This window comes from Hemiscyllium ocellatum, chromosome 4 (assembly GCF_020745735.1).
Source record: "Hemiscyllium ocellatum isolate sHemOce1 chromosome 4, sHemOce1.pat.X.cur, whole genome shotgun sequence".
Lineage (NCBI taxonomy): Eukaryota > Metazoa > Chordata > Chondrichthyes > Orectolobiformes > Hemiscylliidae > Hemiscyllium > Hemiscyllium ocellatum.
The window spans coordinates 108,463,868-108,490,495 of record NC_083404.1 but is presented as its reverse complement, the minus strand read 5'-3'; the positions used below and the strand labels follow the sequence as shown (position 1 = coordinate 108,490,495).

General features: G+C 40.7%; 1 protein-coding gene across 2 annotated transcripts in view; it reads left to right on the top strand.

Moving 5' to 3' along the window:
- The window catches only part of LOC132815061 (ALS2 C-terminal-like protein), a 103,221-nt gene that overhangs the window by 14,264 nt on the left and 62,329 nt on the right, over positions 1 to 26,628 (top strand). The window contains exons 2-7 of one of the 2 annotated variants that reach the window (XM_060823751.1): positions 6,231 to 6,418; positions 7,512 to 7,617; positions 14,356 to 14,542; positions 16,103 to 16,168; positions 22,686 to 22,851; positions 26,298 to 26,426. In XM_060823751.1, coding sequence (XP_060679734.1) covers positions 6,293 to 6,418; positions 7,512 to 7,617; positions 14,356 to 14,542; positions 16,103 to 16,168; positions 22,686 to 22,851; positions 26,298 to 26,426 — 780 coding nt within the window. In that variant the 5' untranslated portion in view covers positions 6,231 to 6,292. Of the gene's footprint in view, positions 1 to 6,230; positions 6,419 to 7,511; positions 7,618 to 14,355; positions 14,543 to 16,102; positions 16,190 to 22,685; positions 22,852 to 26,297; positions 26,427 to 26,628 lie in introns of both variants that reach the window. The other variant, XM_060823750.1, reaches the window with a different exon arrangement.

Sequence of the window (26,628 nt, the reverse complement as noted above, 5' to 3'; positions counted from 1 at the left end):
ATGGCTATCCACCTAAACAGCACATCTTTGGATTGTGGGAAGAAATGAAAAAATTGGACAATCTCTACACAGAACAATTACCTGAGGGTGGAATTGAATCTGGGTCCTTGGCGCTATGAGGCAGCAACACTAACCACTGAGCCACAGTGCTGCCTTGGTAAAATTCTAGGTGCTGTCGGCAGTCTGGATGCAGGAAGTATCTCTGACTGGATCAGCTTGACCTCTGGGTTTTTGAGCTTGCACACTAGCTGAGGGCATGATGGTGTACTCAGGAGGTTGTGTGTCTCATGGGCAGCACATTTCAGGATGTGGTCAATCTGCAGTTTTGAGGAACTGCAGGGCAGCAGGGGAATGGATGTACATTAGACAAAAGGGGATCTATCCAGGTCATGAAAGAATAAGCCAGACTGCATCTTTCTCAGATTTCTCTTCTTTGACCTTGGAAGAGAATAAGAACGAATGTTTGTTTCTGTGAGCCAGAGCTAAGACCATGGAACGATGTGTGATCGATCTGCTCTGGGAAATGGGGTGAGGCGGGGGACTAAAAAACACAACACAAAAACACAAAACGAGCAAAACCACTGTATTAGGGACCTCCAAGTAGTCAGGAATATTGAGGATCAAACATGTAATCAAATTTTAGAAAAAGTGAACGAATAATACAGGGCTAATAGTAATTTGAGGAGAGTGTGAATAAATATGACCCACTTGCCTGGATGCGTAAAGCTCCAACAACATTAAAGAGAATTGATACTTTGCATGACACAGCAGTCCACGTGATTGGCACTACATCCAATCCCTCGACCACAGATATTTAGTGGCAACAGTGGATACCACCTACAAGATGCATTGTAGAGATTCACTAGTGCTCACAGAGTCAAAGAGTCATAGAGACGTACAGCATGGAAACAGACCCTTCAGTTCAACTCGTCCATGCTGACCAGATATCTTAACCCAATCTCGTCCCATTTGCCAGCATTTGGCCCTTTTTCCTCTAAACCCTTCCTATTCATATACCCATCGAGATGCCTTTTAAATGGTGCAATTGTACCAGCCTCCACACTTCCTCTGGCAGCACACTCTATACATGCACACCCTCTGCATGAAAAAACTCCCCCATAGGTCCCTTTTATATCTTTCCCCTCTCATGCTAAACCCATGCCTCTAGTCTGGACTCTCCACTCCAGGGAAAAGGTCTTGTCTATTTATCCTATCCATGCCCCTCATGATTTTATCAACCTCTATAAGATCACCCCTCAGCCTCTGATGCTCCAGGGAAGACAGCCCTAGCCTATTCAACGTCTCCCTATAGCTCAAATCCTCCAACCCTGGCAACATCCTTGTAAATCTTATCTGAACCTTTTCAAGTTTCATAACATCCTTCCGATAGGAAGCAAAACAGAATTGCATGCAACATTCCAAATATGGCTGAACTAATTTTCTGTACAGCCGCAACATGACCTCCCAACTCTTGTACTCAATACTCTGACCAATCAAGGAAAACATACCAAATGACGTCTTCACCATCCTATGTACCTGTGACTCTACTTTCAAAGAGCTATGAACCTGCACTCGAAGGTCTCTGTTCAGCAACACTCCCCAGGACCTTACCATTAAGCGTACAAGTCCTGCTAAGATTTAGACAGAACCTTCCAAACCCACAACCACTTCCATCTAGAAGAACAGATACATGAGAATATCAGGACTTGCAAATTCACCTTCAAGCCAATCACCATTCTGACTTGGAAATATATCACCGTTACTTCACCATCGCTGGATCAAAATCCAGAAAAACCCTCCTCGGGGGCATTGTGGGTCAACATGCATATGAACTGTGGAGTTTAAAGAATGCTGCCCACCGTGACATTCACAAGGACTTCTAGGGACTGGCAAAAAAATCTGCCTCAGCTGGTAATGCCCACATCCTATAAGTGAATTAAAAATGAAACTACCTACTAAAAACAAAACTAAACTGTTTTGAAGGAACAAAATATTAAATTAAACCAGGGGAATATACTTAGCAAGTAAGTAGAAAACCCAACAAGGGAGGAGAATGTTCTGGACCTAAGATTGAGAAAGTAGCCTGGCCAGGGGTGGCATATCAGTAGTGGGGCGGTGGTGCATTTTGGAGATAGTGATCATAACTCGGTCATATTTAGGTCAGTTATGGGAAAGGATAAAAATGGGCAGGGAATACAATTTCTAAGTTGGAGAAAGACTAATTTTACGAAAGGAAGATACCATTTGGCCCAAAGCAGCTTGCAGATAAAATTGTCATCTGGAAAATACTGAAGATGAGAGAGACCTTTGATGCCCACATCTGCAGGCCCCTGAAGGTAGTAAGGGGAGGGTCAAGGATAAACACACTGAATGCTGGAGAAATTTGGCAGTTCTGGCTGCATTTATTTTTATTCATGGGATGTGGGCATCACTAGCTAAGCCAGCATTAATTGCCCATTTCTAATTGCCCAGATTTGTAATTCCAGATTTTTATTGAATTCAAGTTCCATGGCAAGATTCAAACCCAGGCCCACTGGTTCTCACCTACCACCCCACCAACCTGCGCATACAACCGCCACCAAGACAGAACCCCACTGGTTCTCACCTACCACCCCACCAACCTGCGCATACAACGTATCATCCGCCGCCATTTCCGCCACCTCCAAACGGACCCCACCACCAAGGATATATTTCCCTCCCCTCCCCTATCAACGTTCCGCAAGGACCACTCCCTTCGTGACTCCCTTGTCAGATCCACACCCCCCACCAACCCAACCTCCACCCCCGGCACCTTCCCCTGCAACCGCAGGAAATGTAAAACTTGCGCCCACACCTCCACACTCACTTCCCTCCAAGGCCCCAAGGGATCCTTCCATATCCGCCACAAGTTCACCTGTACCTCCACACACATCATCTATTGCATCCGCTGCACCCGATGTGGCCTCCTCTATATTGGTGAGACAGGCCGCTTACTTGCGGAACGCTTCAGAGAACACCTCTGGGCCGCCCGAACCAACCAACCTAATCACCCCGTGGCTCAACACTTTAACTCCCCCTCCCACTCCACCGAGGACATGCAGGTCCTTGGACTCCTCCACCGGCAGAACACAACTACACGACGGCTGGAGGAGGAGCGCCTCATCTTCCGCCTGGGAACCCTCCAACCACAAGGTATGAATTCAGATTTCTCCAGCTTCCTCATTTCCCCTCCCCCCACCTTGTCTCAGTCGGTTCCCTCAACTCAGCACCGCCCTCCTAACCTGCAATCCTCTTCCTGACCTCTCCGCCCCCACCCCACTCCGGCCTATCACCCTCACCTTGACCTCCTTCCACCTATCCCACCTCCATCGCCCCTCCCCCCAGTCCCTCCTCCCTACCTTTTATCTCAGCCTGCTTGGCTCTCTCTCTCTTATTCCTGATGAAGGGCTTATGCTCGAAACGTCGAATTCTCTATTCCTGAGATGCTGCCTGGCCTGCTGTGCTTTGACCAGCAACACATTTGCAGCTGTGATCTCCAGCATCTGCAGACCTCATTTTTTACTCGTAGATCTCTTGTTTAAAAGCCTAGTGAATATGACCAGGCCATTGCCTACTCTTCCTCTCTGTGGAGGGAGGAACAGAATTAACATTTTCAAATCTGGCATTATGCTTCTTCAGCAGGGAGGAGAGGTAAGGCAGTTGAGGCATATGGGATACTTGCTTTTCTTAACTAAGGCATAGAGCATAGTGTTAAAAATCACACAACACTCAGTTATAGTCCAACAGGTTTATTTTGGAGGAGCAGTGCTCTGAAAGCTAGTACTTCCAAATAAACCTTTTGGACTATAATCTGGTGTTGTATGATTTTCAATTTTACCCACCCCAGTCCAACACTGGCTCCTCCACATCATAGAATATAAGAGCAGAGAGGTTATGCTGGAATTGTATTAAAAACTGGTTAGGGCACAACTGGAGTATTGCATGCAGTTCTGATCACCTTATTATGCGAAGGCTGTGACTACATGAAGGTGCAGAATGAGGATGTTTTCCAATTCCTTCATGAAATTCTGGTTCTTGCTGCTAGATCCGCTGAATAGTTCCAATGCCTGAATTACTAATATTCTATGATTTAGTGTTTCTTTTTCACTCCCGTCAGGTTTTTTTTTATTGCATTGGGGTTTATGAATATGGACCAAAACTAGATATTTGATCATATTTCTTTCTTTGATACCTACTGTGTGAATCCATTTGAGATGTAAGATGAAATTTCGAGGGAAAGATGCTCTTGATTTGATTACAGTGTGGAAACAGGCCCTTCAGCCCAACAAGACCACACCAACCCACCGAAGTGTAATCCACCCATACCCCTAACCTAACCTAACACTACAGGCAATTTAGCGTGGCCTACACATCTTTGGACTGTGGGAGGAAACTAGAGCACCCAGAGGAAACCCACGCAGACATGGGGAGAATGTGCAAACTCCACACAGTCAGTCGCCTGAGGTGGGAATTGAACCCAGGTCTCTGGCGCTGTGAGGCAGCAGTGCTAACCACTGTGCCACCGTGCCGCCCACAAGAGATGGTAAGGAAATATATTGGAATTAATGCATAACTGTCTCAGCTTCAGTGCCTTGTATGGTCTTCCATCCAACTCCCTATCTCTCATCCAGCATCTGATCACACACCTTTCCCTTTCGATACTGATCTATTCATTCCCTCCCCACTCTGCTTTCCTATTGTTGATGACAGTGTTATGATCCTAATTGAAGGTACTGCTGGACAAGTCAGATCCCAGAGTGGGACCTGGCTTGATAGACGGTAAGCTTTATTTTCCTTTGTGCTTTCTGTGGGGATCAGTTGCTGAACATGTTCACAACAGGTTTCCAATGCACTTTCAATAAAGTAAAAAAAATTATTACACAAATGAAAATCACAAACTACATTTTACTAGAAAGGAACAATTGGAACAATCCCATTATTAACACCAGAAAGAATGATTCTTCCCGTTAATCCCAGCAGTGTCTTAAAGAAATTTGAACTTTTATTGGAGTCACCTCTGCCCTCATGTTGATGTTTCTTGATCAGCTGGCACAGGTATAATCTGTCTCCTTTTGGCATTTACTAGATGTTATTTTCTTCAGCTAATCTCTCCCGAAACACCTCAAATAACCTGCAGACTCAATGCACACCTACTTAACATGTATTTCCTATACATGCCTTCGCCACCTTTGTGGGATCCTTACTCTTTGGCACCCTTACAGTCTTCTACTTCTGGAACTTTCTTCTTATTGACTTCTAAGTACCTCAAGACTTAGGGCATAGGTTTAGGGTGAGAGGGGAAAGATATAAAAGAGACCTAAGGGGCATCTTTTTCACGCAGAGGGTGGTATGTGTATGGAATGAGCTGCCAGAGGAAGTGGTGGAAGCTGGTACAATAGCAGCATTTAAGAGGCATTTGGATGGGTATATGAATAGGAAGGGTTTGGAGGGATATGGGCTGGATGGTGGCAGGTGGGACTAGATTGGGTTGGGATATCTGGTCGGCAAGGACAGGTTGGACCGAAGGGTCTGTTTCCATGCTGTACATCTCTATGACTCTATGACTCACTGGAGAGTGCTGATCACAGCACCTCTGCTGTTATGTACATCTTTATTCAGCATGGATGTGCTTCTGTCTCCTCTCTCTCTCTTTCTCTCTCTCTCTCTCTCTCTCTCTCTTTCTCTCACTCACTCTCTCTTTCTCTCTCTAATGGTTGCAAAATTCTAGTCAACAAATTATCTTAGCAATTATCTCCCAAGTGGCATATTGGTCATTTAGCTGAATGACAAATTTTCCAAAGTACTACTTTGAACTCAATGTTCAAAATGACTTTCTGATCTTTAAAATAAAAGGTCAGATCTTCACGGAACTGAAACCCAAAACTGATGTTTCAATTTTAACCATTTTATCACTTTTGTGTGTGCTTGTCACTTTTTGACTTGCTGTCAAATATTTGCTATGAAATCTAAATAGTTCCAGATGGACAGGCAGTGGAATGTGAAATAAGGTGTATCTGTTAGCTCATTAAATCTTTTTTGTCAACATATGCCCCAGCATGCTGTTGCTGCTATACACCTCAATTTAGGTATATCTTCATAAGTGTGTAAAATTTTGTGGAGTGAACTAATGTGATGAATGCTATCTCTTAAGAGAGCTGCTGGAAAATCCTGGATAATTTTAAATACTAACGTTTCTCTTTTTAATTAACCAGTAAACTCTTCTGAAAAATCTGCTGAGGAAGATGGATGTTCTAATATTCAGTTGAGGCACAGAATGGACCCAAATCATCCAGTCCAGCAGGCTGATCCAGATGTACTGCTACAGAGAGCCAGATTTTCTAGAAATTGGAATACAACGTCAAGCTCCAGAACAATCCTGAACTTGGGGCCAGAAATTAAGGTAAAGCACCATATAAAACACATTTAAAGTTGTTTTGTTTTTGGGGTGAGATTGAGAAAAGGCTATGTAGCCCTTTGAGCCTGAACTGCCCTTTTTCTGACTGATGTATCCAAATTTTGTTCTTCCTAATCTTCAGGAAAAGCATGCAAAATTTATGCAACTGGTCCTCAATTTAACTGTTGAAGCCCTGATATATTTGTGTGAACCTACAATTAATTTGCTCTTTTTAAATATAGCTGTTTAGATGCTTCATACTGCAATATTCTAGAGCATTCATTTGTATAAATGAAAATAACTTCCTCACCTTTTGCGTTCATCTACTGTGATAAAAGTTAATTTTCCAATCACCTTTTATTACATGCTGTGCAAATCTGTCCAAACACTTTTAGTGACTTTTTCAGCACAGACCTATTCCTTTGTTTCATCTGGTTTCTCAAAATTGGATTGTGGAATTTTTTTTAATGTCACAAAATCTTTCAATTTAAGAAGACCTTTTGTTCCATCTTTCCATCAAAATATCAACTTACGTTTGTTGGGTGATGGCTGTCTGTTTGATCCCACACTTCCACCAGGACCACTTTGTAAGGTGACAGTGAAATAACTTGCAGACCACAAGAAAGGGTAATGACTGAACTGATTAAAATCAACTGGATAATAAACCAACTTCCTTTTACATTTGGTTTCAGTCGCTAGCTTTGCAAGCTAACCAATTTCAGTTACAGGTGTTGTGTCCATTTAAAACCAATTTCCTTTTCCTTCCATGTTGTACTTTTTGTTTATATTTCATGAACATGTCTGAGTGCAAATCAAAACATTGGAGAAAATGCGAGTTTCTTCGCCAATACTCAAGATCTATATTGTAAACTATTATTTGAATACTATTATAGTCCCTGTGCCTCTGAATTTTTCTGTATTTCTTTTAAACCATCTTTAATGCATTCACGTTCTCTCCTAGACCCTCAAAACAGTGGAACAGTGCACAATCTTCTACAATATAACATCAAACTGGGCATTACCTAAAACACTGTTTAATGTTTCTGCAGATGAAGTGTGGTGTTTAGCATTATTGATTTTTCTTTTGAATTCCCTAAAGGAAAAATGCCAAAGGGAAGCTGCCTATCTCTTCAAGTTGGAGCAATCCTTCAAGAATTCACTGACTGATCTGAAAACTCACATTCTAAAGCCTCTTGTCAAGGCTGGTAAGTAATTGTCAAATGTTGACTCATCTTAAAATAATTTAAGACTGAGCCAAAAGGAACACTTACGTCTTATAGACTTCATTCTCTCAAGCCTATTAGTGATCTGTAATCTTTAAACCTACAGCAGAATAGAAAACATTACCTTGAGCATCCAATTAATGAGACGGTTGAGGGAGGCTGATGGATGAAGCTACATTGCATAAAAGTAGGGGAGGGAAGAAAATAATTTGGTGAGGTTTATACAAAAAAAATTGTCAGTTGATGTAGATTAAATTGAGAGCAGCTTTGGGAATTTTTAGTTCTGAACTAGACCATTCCCTGTGCAGAAGCAGCACATTTTCCTTCCACATACATTTGCTATCTACTAAACTGTCCACACTTAACTTTGTAGTTTTAGCAGTTAGAATCCTACATATATTTCAAAATTAGGATCATATGTCACAGGATGTTCTACTAAATTTTCCTGTTGCACCTGGGGCATTAATAATAACAATGTTGAGGTAGATTCGATGAGTTGAATGTTTAGTACTTTTTGGTTAAGTGTTAGTCATGTAGAGCTTGGTGGAGTGGTTCTCACCATGTGGTCAAATGTGATTTATCGCTGAATCTTATCAATCTTGCTGTATTAATTGAAATTTCAGCCTTATGGTGAATATCTCATCTGATGCTCGTCCCATCTTAGCCCATGCCATTCCAGTGTCACTCACTGCTCACTGGAGATTTGAGAATTGACTGGCATCCTAGCACCCGGACAAGAACTGTCACTTTGGAACTGAGCTGCATGGCTCTTGATGTCTTTGATATTCTTGACAGGGTGCAATTGGTATCCCATTTTATAAGCATGGTTCTGGAACTCCTGCTGGATGGGGTGGTGCACAGGCAGGACCTCCTGTTCATCCAGGGCCAGCAATGAAGCCCACAACATCAGACCATGCCAACCTGCTGCAAGGTTGCTGCCTGAGTTAGAGTAGTCTTAGCATCTGGATTGCCCAGAAGATAATCAATTTCCTTCTCTACTCCGTTAGTGTGTCACCATTTTCTCACCAGTATTTCTCACTCACTCTATCTCTGAACTGCACCCACCTCTTACCTGGGCTCATGATCTATCACCCTTGTTCATATATGCAACTTTCTCCCCACTTACTCACCCTATACAACTTGTGACACCATAAGACATAAGAGCAGAATTAGGGCATTCAGCCCATTGCATTTGCTTTGCCATTCAATGAAATCATGGCTGATTAAATACTCTCACCATATATAGTATTTTTGCTGAGTTCTTACGTAGGACACCTCCATATAGCTACCTCAAGCTATGATAAGGAGATGAGAAGGAGACATATGGGGCTTAAAGCAGCTCACCAAACTGAGGATTAATGGGAATACAGAACTGGGTAGCACCAGTTAATTTATAGTCCAAAGTTAATTTATAGTCCAAAGGCATTTACATCATCTGATGTGTTGTTTGTGAAATTTAATGATTAACATCCTAACAGTACCCTTCTAAGTGCTCATCTAAACTACAAACGTTATTGATTGAAATTACCGACTTCTAAAATGCCTTAAAATATACACTAAAACAATTAAAGTATCTTAAAATAATCAATTCTAAAATAATAAAACAAATATTAAAATATTAGAACTATAAAACACAAAAATAATATTAACATCCATGGACCATCATAAAAGTTATTGGTGCACAGATAAAGTAGTTTATCTGTCACTAAAAATCTGCAGGGTTTATAGGATTTATAGGTTTAAGGAAATTGTAAGTCCCAATTTCTCTTGGACAAAGGAATGATATCTTTGAATGCTGAGATGGTTTTTAAGCTTATTGTTCAGATCAGTCTATTTGCATCTGGCACCCACAATAAAAACAGAAAAGGAAATCTCGGTGCCATCTGTAAGGGTAGGTAATCTTCTCTTGATTAAGGTGTCTATATTTAACAGGCTCAGACTTTCTCTCACTGATTATCCTCATTCTCAAAACATACAGTTACATCAACAATGATGATTTTTCAGACCTTTCTTGAATATAAAAAATCAGGCTTCCATACCTTTCCCTGTTTATCCCTCAAATAGGGTTCTCTATAAGTAGGTGAAAGTGAGGACTGAGGATGCTGGAGATTAAAATCAAGTGTGTGGTGCTTGAAAAGCACAGCAGGTCAGCCATCACTTTCTCCCATGTCAATCATTAGATTAGACTTACAGTGTGGAAACAGGCCCTTCGGCCCAACAAGTCCACACCGACCCGCCGAAGCGCAACCCACCCATACCCCTACATTTACCCCTTACCTAACACTACGGGCAATTTAGCATGGCCAATTCACATTGACCCGCACATCTTTGGACAGTGGGAGGAAACCGGAGCACCCGGAGGAAACCCACGCAGACACGGGGAGAATGTGCAAACTCCACACAGTCAGTCGCCTGAGTCGGGAATTGAACCCGGGTCTCAGGCGCTGTGAGGCAGCAGTGCTAACCACTGTGCCACCGTGCCGCCCATTGAGGCAAGATGCTGCTTGTATCAATAGGGTGGTAATCCTTGAGGCTTGGTGGGAGATGGTCGGAGTTGCGGAGTTAATGTGTGAGAGGTGTAGAGAGAAGATGGTGGCACTTACACTCATGAAGTGGTAAAGGTCATAAACCTTCCTGTGGCATTGCTGCGCGATTCTCTGAGACATGGATACTGCACTGATCCAGATCGCTGCTGCAGATACTCTGTTGACTTGGTCTCCCCTGGTGGTCCTGGATAATAAAGGACAGCCCACCTCTTCTCCACCCCATCCACTAGGTCACTTTTGATTAAGAGGGGTGTCAAGCTTGCCCATCTCAGCCATATTGTTTGGAATTACAAACCAACTCACTAAGGGCATTTTCTGATTTAGTGATTGAAATGGTGTACATTTGGGGTTTAAAAATGGCACCAGCGGCCTGAGGGCTGTGAAGTCGTGACACCAGTTTGGGTTCTTGCCTGTGCTGAATGCAAGATTTTGCAAGGAGTGGCGCTGTGGAGGACAACACCCAGCTCATCAAGTGAGTGGTGGAAAATTGGAGTGGTGGAAAATTGCATGAGAAACATTGCCTGGGCTCAGAGAAAACTCTTCCACAGAATTTCCTGAAATTGACGCCTTTTTTTTTAAAAAAAGGACAAATTCAGCCCATTCTGCAGATGGAACCTTCATAGAACTGATCTGGACATGTTTGCAGAGTTACAAATTTAATCTGAGTCAATCGCTAATATCACTATTGCAATGTCACCAAATCCATCCCATCTGAACATAAGATTAGCAGATTGGTGATGTAACATATCTTTGTCATTTGTGGCTGAGCTACATATAGTTATAAAGTGGAGGTTGACCCCTCTCTGCAAACTGAAACTGAAACACCCGAAGAGGAGAACTTCGCCATATAATCTGTAAAAAGAGTATGAAACGTGGTGTAACCTGCTCTTCGGCAATTTCTAGTGGTTAAATAAAATTAATCCCTGACACTCCCTTTAAAATCAAAAAGTAACAATTTATTTATCTAACTCTAACAGTGAACTTATTAGCTAAACTATTAACAAACTGAATAAATCCCTGCTAAATACTAACTATTCCTGAATAAAACAAAATTCTACTGGTATGTTGTTCCAATTAATAGAAATCCCACTCCTATATAAAAAATATAGAATTTAGTCTCTTGAAATTACAGCCAGGTTACGTCTTCCTGAATGTTTTGTGTGTTTTGTCAAGCACACCTCCTCCTATTCTCACAGGAATGCCTTTTTCCATTGTTTCTTCATCATTGATACCATTAGCATTTGGATGGTGCTTTTTTAAATCCATAGATGACTGTAAGATTCAATTTCTTTCTAGAGAGGTAAGAGCTGTTAATTCTGGCAGGTGACAGTTAGCTCTGGGGTCTTTGTCCAGCTGGCCCTTCTTTTATACCCTTGATGACATATTAATAATTTGCTGTAGGATTGGTCCAATGATGTCAAAATCATCAGACATAAATTCGATAGGTTTTTGGTATCTAAGTGCCTGGTTCAAATTGATTGGCTAAATTCAAAACCCTGTTGTCTTGGTAAAATCTGTTACTTGGAATGCTAACTGTGTGGCCTTTTGATACAAATATTTCAGACTCTCTGTGCCCTTGCAAGCCCAAGCTGCTGCTCACAGGCATCCATTTTAATCTCTAAATACAGAAAAGGAACCATGGAAAGCATCTCCCCCAGCATTTTACAATTTTACCCACACCAAATTCTAACTTCTGGTCTCCCAATCTACAATTACGTTACCCAACTTCACAACAGTTTGTTACTAGAATGTATTTTTGGGTTCGACGAGGAAGTAAGCATTTGGAAAAAGAATTGGACTGAAAGCATCCATATGCATTTAAGAAGGTTACGTCATGTCTAAGTAACAACATTTTTTTTAAAACTTATGCAATCTATTTGGCAGGATCTGATTCATGTTGTGTCCAAAGGATATGTACAGTACTGGGGCCTTAACTTTTCACTACATTTAGTTGTAGCCTTCTTGAAGTTCATTGAGGCAGAGAGGGCTTTATATCCAAAGAACCCCCTCCAATCTTCCAAACTCCTGTGAAAAAGGCCCAGTTAATCGAATTTCTCTTTGTATGACAATTCTGTCATCCTAAGAATCAGTCTGGTGAACCTTCATTGCACTCATATGCTAACTGGGGTGGCAGAGTGGCTCAGTGGTTAGCAATGGTACCTCACAGTGCCATGGACCTGGGTTCAATTCCTGCTTTGGGCAACTGTCCATGTGGAGTTTGTACATTTGCCCTCTGTCTGTGTGGGTTTCTTCAAGGTGCTCTGGTTTCCTCCCACAGTCCAAAGATATACAGGTTAGGTGAATTGGCCATGCTAAATTGCCTGTAGTGTTAGGTGCATTAGTCAAGGGGGAATGGCTCTGGGTGGGTTATTCTTCGGAGGGTCTGTGTGGACTTATTGGGCTGAAGGGCCTGTTTCCACACTGTATGGACTTTAATCTAATCCTTAGGTCAAGTGACCACAGTTGCACACAACACTGCAGGATGGTCTCAAATTGTACAACAGCAATAAGACTTATTTATTCTTATACTCAAGCTCTCTTGCAATGAAGGCCAAAATATAATTTGTCTATTTAATTGTTACTGCACCTGCATGCTTACTTTCAGGGACTGATGTGTAAGGATCCTTTGTATATTAACCATTCCTAATTGATCACTATTTAAATAATTTTCAACCATTCTGTTTCTCATACTGATGTGGACACCTTAATATTTAGCTATGTTCGACTGCATCTATCGTGCATTTGCCCACTCATTCAACTTGTTCAAATCACCCTGAAACCTCTGTATATCCTGCTCAGCCCTCTCAATCCCAATTAGTTTTGTCATCAATAAATTTGGAAATATGAAATTTGATTTCCTGATTCATAACATTGATAAATAATGGGAATAACTGGATGTCATCATCTTTCACTCCCAAAATAGTTCACGTCTTCTAACTCTTTGTCAGCAGTCAGGTAACAAAGAGTTAGAAGAAGTGGACTATTTTGGGAGTGAAAGATGATGACATCCAGTGCTCGGGCACCCAGTTATTCCCATTATTTATCAATGTTATGAATCAGGAAATCAAATTTCATATTTCCAAATTTATTGATGACAAAACTAATTGGGATTGAGTGTGCTGAGCAAGATATACAGAGGTTTCAGGGTGATTTGAACAAGTTGAATGAGTGGGCAAATCCATGATAGATGCAGTCGAACATAGCTAAATATTAAGGTGTCCATGCTGAATATTATCTTCAATTCCAAGTGCTCTTTGCACACTAATTCTTATGTGGCATTTTATAAAAAGCTTTCTGAAAATCCAAATATTCCGTCTCTGCTTGTCCTTCCTCATCTTACCAAGCTATTTTCCTTTTTCAGTGAAATGTTTGATCACTTTGGCTCTTCTGGGATTGAGCAAAGTTCACAGGGAGTGATCGTCAGGCAGAATTGCCCATCGAATCTTAAGGTACCTTTCCACTGCCTTGATTGTCTATCATTAAAATCAGCACAGGTCTGTTCCATTTAAGTTTTTGAAACATAAATGTAAATGGAACAGATCCATGCTGATTTTAACGATCAAATAAAGGCAGTGGAAAGGTAATTCTAGATACTATGCAAGAGAAATTCATAGCGAGTGGACAGTTGAAATTTTACACACTGCTACTGAATTCGCTCGGGTTTGAATCAGTCGTATGTGTAATTAACGAGCACAGTGTTAAAATAATGGGTCTCCTATTTAAGAAGATGATGAGCAATTTCTTAGAGGTTTGTTTGGAATTTGCTTCCTCAGCCAGCAGTGGATGCTCGGCCATTGAATATATTCAAGTTTTAGTTGGACAAATTTTTGATTGATAATGGACTTGGGGGTTGTAGGCAGCAGATAGGAAAGTGATGTTTACAACACAATTATGTCAGTCATCATTTTGTTGATTGAAATAGGCTCCAAGGACAAATGGTCTTCTCTTATTTTTATTCTTTAGTTCTTATCTGGAACTGGCTCAGCTATAAATTTTTCTTGGGTATAAGAACGAAACAGGGGATATTGAATTGTTGACCTGATGTATACTCTTTGTGGTGTTCAGTGGCACTGATGCCAGTTTGACAGCTCAGCTGACTGGTACAGCATCTACTAGTCTAACCCTCGACCTCATTTATATGGACATCAGTAAGAACAGCGTTTCTTTTCTTCAGAAACATCTGATCAAAAGAACCGGCCGCAGTTGAAAGAGGCTCTCCTTGTCTTGGAGGAGAGTCTGGAGGCTCTCTACAATGAATCGGAAGAACACTGCTTGCATCTCGCTGATACTTTGGACACATTGACCCGAAAAGAGCTCTATTTACTCGTAAATACACAATGGCTCAAGGAAGTTTACATTCGGTAAGCAAGTCAGCTAATGGTTACAAGTGCCTTGCAGATGGAGGTTATTAAAGGTTTAGAGACAATTTTTGAAATGATCAAAACTGGGTTTAACCAGTTGGCTATCCTAACTATCATGGCACTGGACAATTAACCTGAAGATTCAAATGTCAACTCCTGATATGCTAACATTGCTTCCAATAAGTCTGGTATTTGACAGGTTGACAGCAGAAACATTGCCTTTAGAGATGGGAACCTTCCATGTTTAATCTGTATGACACACTATTAAGGGCTTAAGTTTTAGTCACAAGTGGAAGCAGATATGGAGGAGTGACGAGGGGAATGTGATATGCAAATTTTCATCATTGGCCAGTGTGACAGTTCTGTGGCTCCATGTCAGTCCTGGGTTAATTGTTGAGGGCCAACTGGAATTTCTAAGTTGGCCTCCAGGTTGCTGAAGTTTAGCTTGCTGATAATGGCCATGCAGCAGTGATTCAGGCAGCCATGAAGCCCCCTCCAGCCTCCCAAGCTTAAGCTGCAAGGCACAATGTGCCCTTCGGAGAGGATTCTGCTCCGCAATTGTAGCCAGATTCTCAATGTCTTTTTTGGTTTAAAGATGATGTCATTTGTAGGCTGCCCTTCTGAAGCACCCTCTTTCCTCCTTGCCTCCTGAGCTGAAGGGCCTCCTAATTTTGGCTGTACTGTAAAGTTTCTATGTTTACAACAGGAAAAGGACTTTGCTTCCTCTGACAGTCATTGTAGAGTTCCCAACGTCCAATACTTGCTCTGCTCACCAGGAACTAGTTTTCTATCTGGGTAATTCAAAAGACTTTAGGCTCTGTAGTGTCAGATAATGGGTCTGAAATAATTAACATTGATGTTGCATTAGCTCCATTCAATTTGATACTTCTCACAGTCTTTTGTTGGAGACAGTGAGATCTACACTACCTTTCAAATGAGCTGATATAATCTGTACATCTCCCAATAGTCTTTAGTAGTCATACTTGGCTAGTAATTTAGTTGTACTTACTTAACAAGATCATTTGTTGCATGAAAGTGCTAAGAACAGTCAGTCTTGTGTTTAAATTCACCAGTGGTCTATGCTCTATCACAAATCATTAGGCAGCCTCAGCCACAGCATACAGTCAATGGCACCTAACTACTTCAAACAAAAGATAGACTGCATTTTTAATAGAGTTGGCGATCAGGGCAAATACCACAGGCTCTTCCTGTGCAAGTCAGTCAGTGCTAATTTCAGGCAGAAACCGAGGATTGGTATGCACGTGAGGGAGCCTCTCAGCTGGATCTCTGTGCCATTGAAGGTACTTGCTAGATCTACATAGTTGGAGACATTATAAACTGTGGAAGGGTGATCTATGTGAAGAACAGATTCAAACTCAATTCTTGGATATTTTGGCATGTTTGCAATTGGCCCAGCATAAGAGTTTGGGTCCTCTTCTCCATTCAGCACTCACCAGTTGACTTTGAACTCTCACACTCTGCCATCCTATTCTCCTCTCAGCTACTTCCTGAGGTCCAGGGTATGTTTTCTCTCCCTTGAGTAATTGTTTCTCTTTTCAGGTACTTTACAGCGTTCACGAACTATGTTGTTCTCTGTGGCTTTGAACACATTGCGAAACAAACAAGGTACGAGTTCAGGGGAAAACGGTAGGTGCCATTGATAGAGTTTCGATGACTTCATAATTGTAGATATTGAATGTTCATTGACTCCTAATTGCTATTTTTCACTTTTTCTCTGAAGTTGTGTCCTTGAAGCTTCGGAATAACCGTGGAAAATGGATAGTTAGTAGCAATTGCAGATCAGATGCAACCCCTAATTAGACAAATGATACTTTTTTCCCCACTTTTCAATATAATCCTTAACAAACTGTTCATCATTGTTACTAGCTCCATAGAAACTGATACTTTTAAAAAAAGAACATTTCACAGTAACCTGGAATTAACATTGGACCTTTAAGGAGCAGGTGATTAATATGGTAAATGACAGAAAAGGTGCTCATTATTAACTTTCCATTCCAGCCATTGTAATGTCACTTGTTTATAACACCTGATTTTTTATTTAAAGGTTTAGGCATTGCTGGCTGGGCCAGTAAGTATTACCCCTCCCTAGTGTCCCTAGAGAAGGTGAAGGTGAGCTGACTTCTTGAGTTGCTGCAGTCCGCATGAAGTAGGTCGACCCACAGTTTTTCATTATAGAGGGAATTCCATGATTTCGGCCATGTAATGCTGAAGGAAGGGCAATATATTTCCAAGTCAGGATAATGAGTAGCTTTCAGTGAACCTTCCAGTTGGCCTTCAAAATGGAACTGGTGATTATTTGGAAGTGCTATTTTCAATTCTTCAATTCAAAACCATAATGCTTTTGGATTGTTCCAAACCTGGCTCATGATGGTTCCTTAGGAAGGTAAGAACGCACCAAGAACAGACATGATTTCAGTCCCATATAAAAGTGGTTAATTGTTAAACCCCAGCCCAACAGTCATACAATACCTGGCATTAGCCTGGTGAACCTTTGTTGCTCTTCTGTTTGGCAAATATATCTTTTCTTCAGTAGGGAGATCAAAATTGGATGCAATTCTTCAGATGCAGTCTCACCCAGGCCCTATATAATTACAGTAACTCTAAACCTGTTGCAATTAAGTCAGATACCGAATTGCTTTTGCTACACCTTTTCATTTACTTTCATTGGTGCACCAGGGCACCCAGATCTCTTTGTACATCTACATTTGCTACTGTATCCTCATTTAAATAATAGTCTGCCTTTCTGTTTTTCACATTGAAGTGTTTAAATTCACATTTATTCACATTATACTGCATCTGCCATGTGTTTGCCCACACACTCAACTTGTCTAGATCACTCTGAATCCTCCTTACATCTTCCTCAACTTCCAATCGTAATTAGTTCTGTGTTATCAGTAAATTTGGAAGTATTGCATTTGGTTTCCCATCCAAGTCATTTATATATATTGTGAATAGTTGGGGCCCAAGCATAGATCCCTGTAGTGCACCTGCCACCCAAAAAGAATTATTTTATTTCCCCTCTCTGTTTGGTCTGTCAACCCGTTCTCAATTCAAGCCAGTACATTACCCAATCCTGAATGCATTTAATTTTGCCTACTAGCTGTTGTATGGGACCTTATCAAAATTCGTCGTGAAATCCAAATGCACCACATCCACTGGCTCTTCTTTACCTATTCCATATGTTGCATTGTCATACTTCAGTAGATTTGTTAAGCATGACTTCTTTCCATAAACCCATGTTGACTTTATCTAATCCCATTAATGCTTTCCAAGTGTTCTGTTATCTTTTAACATAGATATTTAACAGTTCCCCCACTACTGATGTCAGGCTAACTGATCTGTAAGTGTCTCCTTTTTTTTCAAAAGCATGGGCTCACTTTTGTCATCCTCTAACCTATAGAAACTGCTCCAGAGTTTATGAAGTTTGGAAGGTGACCACCAATGCATCCAATATTTCCAGGGTCACTTCCTTTAGTATTCTCTGGGATGCTGACTATCAGGCCATGGGGATTTGTCAGCCTTGAACCTCATTAATTCATCAACCACCATTATTTTTACTACTACTGGTTTTCTTCAATTCAACCCTGAATTAACATATAATGTAAAATAATTGTTCAAATATAAATAATACCATACGTCATCATGTAAAGTCATACTTTGTTTTATAATGCTTCTGAGACCTTCGGGATCTTTTGTTACAAAAAGTCACTGCATAAATATAATTTCCTGCATTAACCAAGATGGATATGACAGCTTAGTGTATATCGTACTGATTAATGATCCAGAAGTCATCAAATATTTTAAGTATGCTAAACATCTATGTTAAAAGATAACAGAACACTTGGAAAGCATTTGCAGCATCTATAAGGAGAGAAAAGAGCTGACGTTTCAAGTCTAACTGATCCTTGGTCAAAGGGTCCAACAAGTGGAATAGATAAAGAAGAGCCAGTGGATATGGTGTATTTGGATTTCAAGACAAATTTTGATAAGGTCCCACAAAACAAGCTCATGGGCAAAATTAACCATTCAAATAAGTTAACATGGCAATAAACCTCTGGAAGAAGAAGTAACAAGGCATTAGAGTACTTGATGAATGGCAGATCACTGGGAAGCTCAGAGGCATCTTGGAATGCTTATCCACTGCTGCCTGAAGGAAGCGAAAGAGGTTAATAAGGCAGGTAAGGAATATGGGACATGACTTTATCGGTCGTGGCATAGATTATTACAGTAGGGAGGTTACATTTGATGAGACTACAGTGGGAGTACTGTGTGGAGTTCTGGTAGCCACACTGTAAGAAGGATGTGCTTGCACTGGAGGAGGTGCAGAGGAAATTCAGCAGGATGTTGGACTGGAGCATTTTAGAGAGAGGCTGGATAGAGTCAGGTTAACAGAGAAAGCAGAGGGGCAAGGACAGAGTGGATAGAAAGCAGCTGGCTAAAATGTAGATTTTTTTTAGATTACTTACAGTGTGGAAACAGGCCCTTCGGCCCAACAAGTCCACACCGACCCGCCAAAGCACAACCCACCCATACCTCTACATTAACCCCTTACCTAACACTATGGGCAATTTAGCATGGCCAATTCACCTGACCCGCACATCTTTGGACTGTGGGAGGAAACCGGAGCACCCGGAGGAAACCCATGCAGACACAGGGAGAACGTGCAAACTCCACACAGTGGGTCACCTGAGTCGGGAATTGAACGCTGGCGCTGTGAGGCAGCAGTGCTAACCACTGTGCCACCGTGCTGCCCTATATGAAATTTAGAGGGAAAGATGCTCTTGATTAGATTACAATGTGGAAACAGGCCCTTCAGCCCAACAAGTCCACACCAACCCGCCGAAGTGTAATCCACCCATACCCCTAGTTGAAGGGTTACTAACAAGAGGGCATAACTTTAAGGTGAAAGGCAGGAGGTTTAGAGGGGATTTGAGGAAATTATTTTTCATCCCGAAGGTGGAAGGAAACTGAAGCTCACTGCTTGGGAGAGCTGTAGAGGTAGGAATTCTTAATCCTTTTGATAGAGGTTGTGACAAAGTTGCCAAGGAAACAGAAAGCCCACAACCACCAAGACCCAGCAGCCATGGCAAGTCTAAATCAAAACTGAAAGCTGGAAATGAAAAGCAACAATGGGAACAGCTTAGCTTTCAGGGATCTGCTGAGTGCTGAATGTCTAGTTTCAGTTTGTATGTGTGTAGAAAGAAAGCATATCTGAAACAAATATATAAAAGGTACATGGATAAGCACCTGGAAAGTCATATTTTTCAAAGCTATGAACCAAGTGCTAGAAAGTGAGACTAGTGTAGACTTGATGGGCCAAAAGGCCTCTATTGTGCTACATGACTCAATGGTAGAGCACCAGATTCTCAATTTTATATATAAAAAGTAAAGCTGGGGTCAACACTCTAAGAGGGAAGAGTGAGAACGAGGACGATGAAGCAACCTTGGGTAAATCCTTGAGTTATGGCAAAGGCAAGATTTTGGGTTAAGAAGCTATTCGTGGAAATAAGCTGGCTGCAGTTTGGTAAGAGTGAAAATGAATAAAATCAGCTGTATCTGACAACCGTAGCAGTAGGGTTGAATGAGGAAAAGGTAGTGAGCTGGATCAAAAGAGAAGTAAAGGGAACGAGCAGACAACAGATAAATATTTTTGTGACATTTTGGTCCTAAGTTAATTTGACTAGATCTGTAGTAGCTGAAAATGTGTTGCTGGTTAAAGCACAGCAGGTTAGGCAGCATCCAAGGAACAGGAAATTCGACGTTTCGGGCCAGAGCCCTTCATCAGGAAACATGTGCACAGAACTGGATTAGTGGTGCTGGAAGAGCACAGCAGTTCAGGCAGCATCTGAGGAGCAGTAAACATGCACATTGAACTGTATGTTGATGAAATCTAACAGCTTTAGGATAGAAGGGAATCCAATTTATTGAAAAGATGCATAATGCCTTATAATTTTGTTTTGTCATTCTGAAAGAACAATACTTCCTCTCCTCCATTTCCTCTCTTATCCACATTAGTGCAATCTGAAGCAAACAATGATGTGGTCAGCAAGTTCAATGGAACTAGAAATTAATTGCCACTGATTTTCTGTTCACACTCAAGACCTCAAAGAACCATTGCAATTATTGTTGTTTTTCCAGTTTGTTTCTATGATGGTAGGGTTTTGGGCTGTGGGAAATTGGCCTTTGTGTACATTTCTTTTCACCTACACTCTGGTCATTATTTCAGTAGTTTGCCGCCTTTTAGGATGAAATGCCATTTTAAAGGCTGGCAGCTTAAAAAAGAAAGGGCCAGAGTTTTGCCAAGTCAGGCCTACTTGGAAACCTTTTAAAAAATGTCATCTTGGATCTGAATACAGAATGAATGAGTAACCTTCATACTGAATTAGAATGCATAATTAGGTTACATGATTAGAACAAAATACAGTGCTTTGAGAGCTGAATTATCTAGGATGTTGAGTCATTGGCACCTCTGACTATCTGAACTCATCAATCTAAATCAGGGATAGGGATAGTGGCATTGTGATGTATTAATCCAGAGGCTCTGGCTAATTCAGAAGAGTTCAAATCCCCACTAGAACTGTTAGTGTAGAATTAAATAATAAATCATTCATATAAAGTTACTGATGATGGTGACTATGGCATCTATCATTAATTGATGTAAAACTCTATCTAGTTCACTATATGTTTAGAGAAGAATATCTGCTGTTCTTACCGGATCTGGCCTACTTGTGACTCCAGACCCATCCTGAACTGTTGTCTAAATTGCTTAGCAATCAATTTTGGATGAGCAAGAAATGCTGGCCATGTCAATGATCCAATGCATGAAAGAGTAAAGAAGCAACATTTACAACGTTTATTGTCACAGGTTTGAGTGGCTTTTATGTGAAGCTTTAAAAGTCTGGATGACCAAAAGTTTTATTGGACTGTAGTGTGCTTTAAAGATGGTGATTTTAACACAGTGGAAAGATAAATGATTTCCTTTTTAAAACTTTGTTTTCACATATACGGCTGTTGCTTATATTGCTTCATTGCTTAGTTATTGTGTACAATGGATGAATGGGATGGGCAGTTACAGAGAGACTGCAACAACTTGCTTTGGCATCAAGAGGGCATGGAGGGTAGGAGCAGGGAGCATATCTTGGCCTGGGGCACCATGTTGGATGCTTAAGGGGATTTGTGTGTGTGCATGAGAGCGAGAGAGAGAGTGACAAAGGTTACAAGATGAGTTCCCACACACAGAGCTGGGACTTTTGAATGGCCCGCCTCTATGGCCGGAAGCTCCTGTGGGGGTTTCCAAACTCTTTTTGGGATCGGATGGTCTGACGTCAGCCAACTCCCTACACCCTACAATGATGAGCTAATGTCTGGAGTCAGTATTTCCTGAAGAGGCGAGAGAAGCTGAAAATTTTCCAATCTCCTGTTACTCACCTCAAGAATGAAAATTTGGCCCAGTGTATCTAATAAAGTAGCCCTTTATTGTGTCTGACTAGGTAAGCCATGCTGCCTTGGGTTATTACATTTTTGATGTTGGGGTTGCCCTCTTAGAAACAATTGAATATCTATTTGAAGCTCAAGCTCCATTTGATGTCCATTGATACTGAGGCAAGAATGATGGAAAATCTGATGAATGATGTTTCTCTGAGTATCATTTCCACCTTCTGCTATAAAATCTTCATGGCCATAACAAATGTGTGAGCACACAACCATGCTCTGCCCGCCTAAGTGATATCAGAAAGCTGGCATAATTGAGAGTCCTGTTTGTAATAATGTGCCTGTGAATTTTGTTTTTAGCTGCAGTGTATTATAAATGGACTGGGCTGTGCACAATCTCTGTCTACCTCCTGGCAAGTATTATCCTTGACATGATGCTCAGATTTCCTGGAATAATTTTAAAAGGAGTGAATTGTTCCAGTATTGTCTGTTATGAACTGTACTTTTTATAGGGAGTCTAATACTGAAGTCAACTGGCAGAGGGCAAGGGCAGGGCAATGAGGGAACCCTCATTAATGCAAAGCATTCTGGTCTTGATAGTTTTTTGTGAATTACCAAACTATCACGATGTCTGTAATCATTAAAAATATACTTTTTTTCTCCCTGTCCTCTATCATTGAAATAAATGCAGTGATTATTGGAAAAAGAACAAGAAAAGTTTGAAAGGATTTCACCTCGATTTGTCCACAAATGCCTCGCTGTCTGTGAGCCTTCACAGAGTCTTCCACGAGCCCATACGTCTCCAGGTCCAGAAATACATCGATGTGCTCAGGAAACTCAGCTGGGGCTTGCAAAAGGTCTGTTACATCAAAGCGTAACTTTGATCTAAAAAGGATATGACAAAAAATATGTGTTTGTGCTGTGTATCAAGAAATGCCACGGTTAACCAAGTAGTTCTGAAATTCCGTGGGGCTTCTCATGGTTACAACAGGACCAGAAAATTACTGTGGAGAAGGGATTTTCCCTAAGGATTACTCTGGACACCAAGAGAATCCTCATAATTCCCAATGGTAGTCAGCATAATTCTTTAAGTAAAGACTAACTTTACATCTTCACTGCTATTGTACACAATCCCACAGACTAAATATATTCAACTCCATTCTTGGAGTAGAGTTCCCAAATCATTTAGTATTATTTAATAGATTTTCAATGGTTTGAAGACTTTCATTTTTGTTGTGAAATTCTAACTCTCGAATCTATTGAACTAAATCTTCCATTATTCCTATACACCAAGCAACTAAATAGCTTAAGCTGACTATAAAGACTGACTACCTTGGAAAAGGCAGAGGCCTTAAAATTACACAGGGTAACCTCTTGTAGACCAACCTTGGTTCTGTGTGCTTTTTAGTATAATTTTTGGTTGCAGATGACGCAAAAGTTGGTGGAAGACAAGTGATTAGATTGAATGCCCTTTCCCCATATCGCTGCACATTATTACATCCAAAAAACATCTAATGCCATCTTGACTATCTCAATTGAAACTGCCTTCGCCACATTTCCAGGTGTTGCATTTCATGCCCTAACTACTTGCTGTCTTTAGCACATCACCCTTACTTTGTTTGGACAACATTTTAAGTATATGGGCTCTCATTGTTGTTACACATGTGAAAGAAACAGCGTAGCCCTATCAGTTCGTTCTAGCCTGCTCATGATTTTGAAAATCTCTATCAGATCTCATCTCGACTGTCATCTCTCCAAGGACAGCAGTCCAAAATGCTTTATTGTCAAAGCTGAAGTTTCCTCAAACTAATCTGATAAATCTCTTCTGCGCTCTCTCCAATGTGTCCTAATGTTTCCTTTAATGTGGCACCCATAACTGTAGACAATATTGTAGCAGGGGTCTAACAAATGTTTTGTACAAATGCAACATCACCTCCTTGCCTTTGTATTCTCAGTCTCTATTAATAAAACTGAAATAAAAACATGCTTTATTTACTGCTCTGTCTACCTGTCCTGCCACCTTCAATGATCTGTGTATATATACACTCAGGTCCCTCTGTTCCTCCATTCTGTTTAGAATTGTACATCCTATTTGAATTGTCTTTCAATGTTCTTCTGAAGTATGTCTCTTCACACTTCTCTGCTTTGAATCTCAACTGCCAATCATTTGCCAACTTGTCAATGTCTTTTGGAGTTCCACACTATCTTCCTCAGTTTACAATTCTTGCGAGATTTGTCTCACTTGCAAACTTTGAAATTGACTACTCACACAAATCCAGATCATTAATATATGTCAGGAAAAGTAAGGCTCCCAGTAATGACCCCCGACTCCTCCTCTCTAAATCTCATCCAACTGAAAGACTGTTATGCTCTATTTTGTAGTCCTCAGCTGAACTCAAATGTGGGAAAAGTGAGATTATGTACTTGTACAGGAAAAATGGAGGAGCTGAATATTATTTAAATGGAGAGTTTGCAGAAAGCTGAAGCCCCCAGACGAATTTAGGGATTTTTGCACATAAATCAAGAAAAAAAAACTAGCATTCAAGTTTAGCAGGTATTAGGGAAAGCAGATGGAATGTTGGCCTTTATTTCAAAGGGAATTGAGTATATAAATTGTTAAGTCTTGCTAAAATTGTACAAGACACTACTTAGAGCACACCGAGAAGACTCTGAACAGTTTTTTCCCGTTATCTAAGGAAGGATATATTGGCATTGGTAAAGTCCTGAAAAGATTCATGAGGATGATTCTGGGTATGGAAGACCTGTCTTATGAAGAGAGGCTGAATAGGTTCTACTCAATGGTATTAAGAAAAGTGAGAGGTGATCTTAATAAAATATATGTTTCTTAAGATGTTTGACAGGTGTGAGGAGGCTGTTTCACCTTGTGGGAGGATCTAGCAGCGGATGATACAATTTCAGAGTGAGGGCTCCCAGATTAAAGTCAGAACTGAGGAGGAATTTCTTCCCTCAGCGTAATAAATCTGTGGAATTCTTTACCACAGACGACTGTAGAGTCTGGACTGTTAATTGTATTCAAGACTGAAAGGCAGATTTGTAACATGTAAGGGAATCAATGGAGAAAAGGCAGGAAAGTGGAGTTGAGGATTGTCAGAAATGCCATGATCTGATTGGATGGCAGAACGAACGGGGTGGTCAAACGAACTGGCTTCTGCTCCTACGTATTACAGTCTTGTGAATGTTATCGGCAATGAAATGCTGCCCAATTGAATAATGTGAAATTGGTTGTAAAATACTATAGTCCAACAGTACTGTAAGTGAGGAATAAACTCTGAAAAAAATTTAGCATTTCAATTTCCATTATAGAACCACAGGCAGTGAATTAGATCGCTTAAAATTCTTGAGACCAGTTATTAATTTTCCCATTTTTTGATGTCAAGAGAGGTGAATATCTCTATCTACAATTTGACATTAAAATTTTTAGAAGTTTAGAGCCACTTCTAACATATCACTCTTTAAGAATACAGAGGAGAATGCCTGTTCCTCCTTGTCCAGATACCGTATATACTCGAGTAATAGTCGCTCTCACGTAAAAGTTGACTTCCTATTTTTGGCCAAATCACCTGGAATTTTCCATATATCCCGTGTAAAAGACAACCCTCGTTCTTCACAGGTAACAGATCAACATTTATTAGTCAGTGTGCCAGCTGCCATGTCCTGCTGCAGTATTCCAGTCTGCCAGTTGTCTTGCTCCGCTCCCAGTTTTCCAGTCCATTGGCTGAAGTGTTCTGCTCCAGGTTTTCAGAATTACCACAATTCAAATTTTTTTCTTTATTTGTTTAGAGATCAGTTGGGCTTCTGCTAATGATATGGTATGCATTTTGACGGGCATGAATTTGAGTCCCATGTAATAGTCGACCTCATAAATTTAACTTCAAAAAGTAGTCCAAAAAATTTGACTCCTGAGTATATAGGGTACTATGATTTGGCTGTGTTACATGGAGCTGTTGATAGAATCATCTCAAGTGTATTCCAATTATAAAACAATTTTTGTAATATAATCGTATTGTTATCCCAGGGAGAAATTCTACATCACGGTCCCTTGGACCATTTAACAGAAGTTTGAATCAGAAAGTGAGGCTATTTGGCCAACCATGTTTTAATGGATTGCATGTGTAAAATGATCAACTGAATGTTAATCTTCTGCCTTTTCATAATCTCATAAATATTATTCAGGTATCTATCTACTTCTGATTTATATATGGCAACATAACAGGGTAGAAAGAATAACAAGTTAGAAATTCAGTTTAAATTATTTTAGGAATTTTTTTTCTGTCATTTCCAGAATCCAGAGACAAAGCCCATTACAGATGCACTTGCAACCTTTATAGATCTGGACAAATGGATCCGTCAGTCTCTGGATGTGGCAACTTTGACCAAAACTCTGTGGAATTCACTTGGAAGCAAATTAACAGTGAGTAGGGAGCAAATTATGTTCAACGCTCCTCTTTTAAGAAATGTTTTCAGCAACTTCATTAATTCAGACATGAATTAAGGGCTTAACATTAAGTATTTCCTTATCCATTCAGGGAATGCAGGCTTCCCTGATTCAGTCAGTATTTAGTGCTCACCTCTGTTTGCCCTTGAGAAGGTGGTGGTGAGCTGCCTTCTTGAAA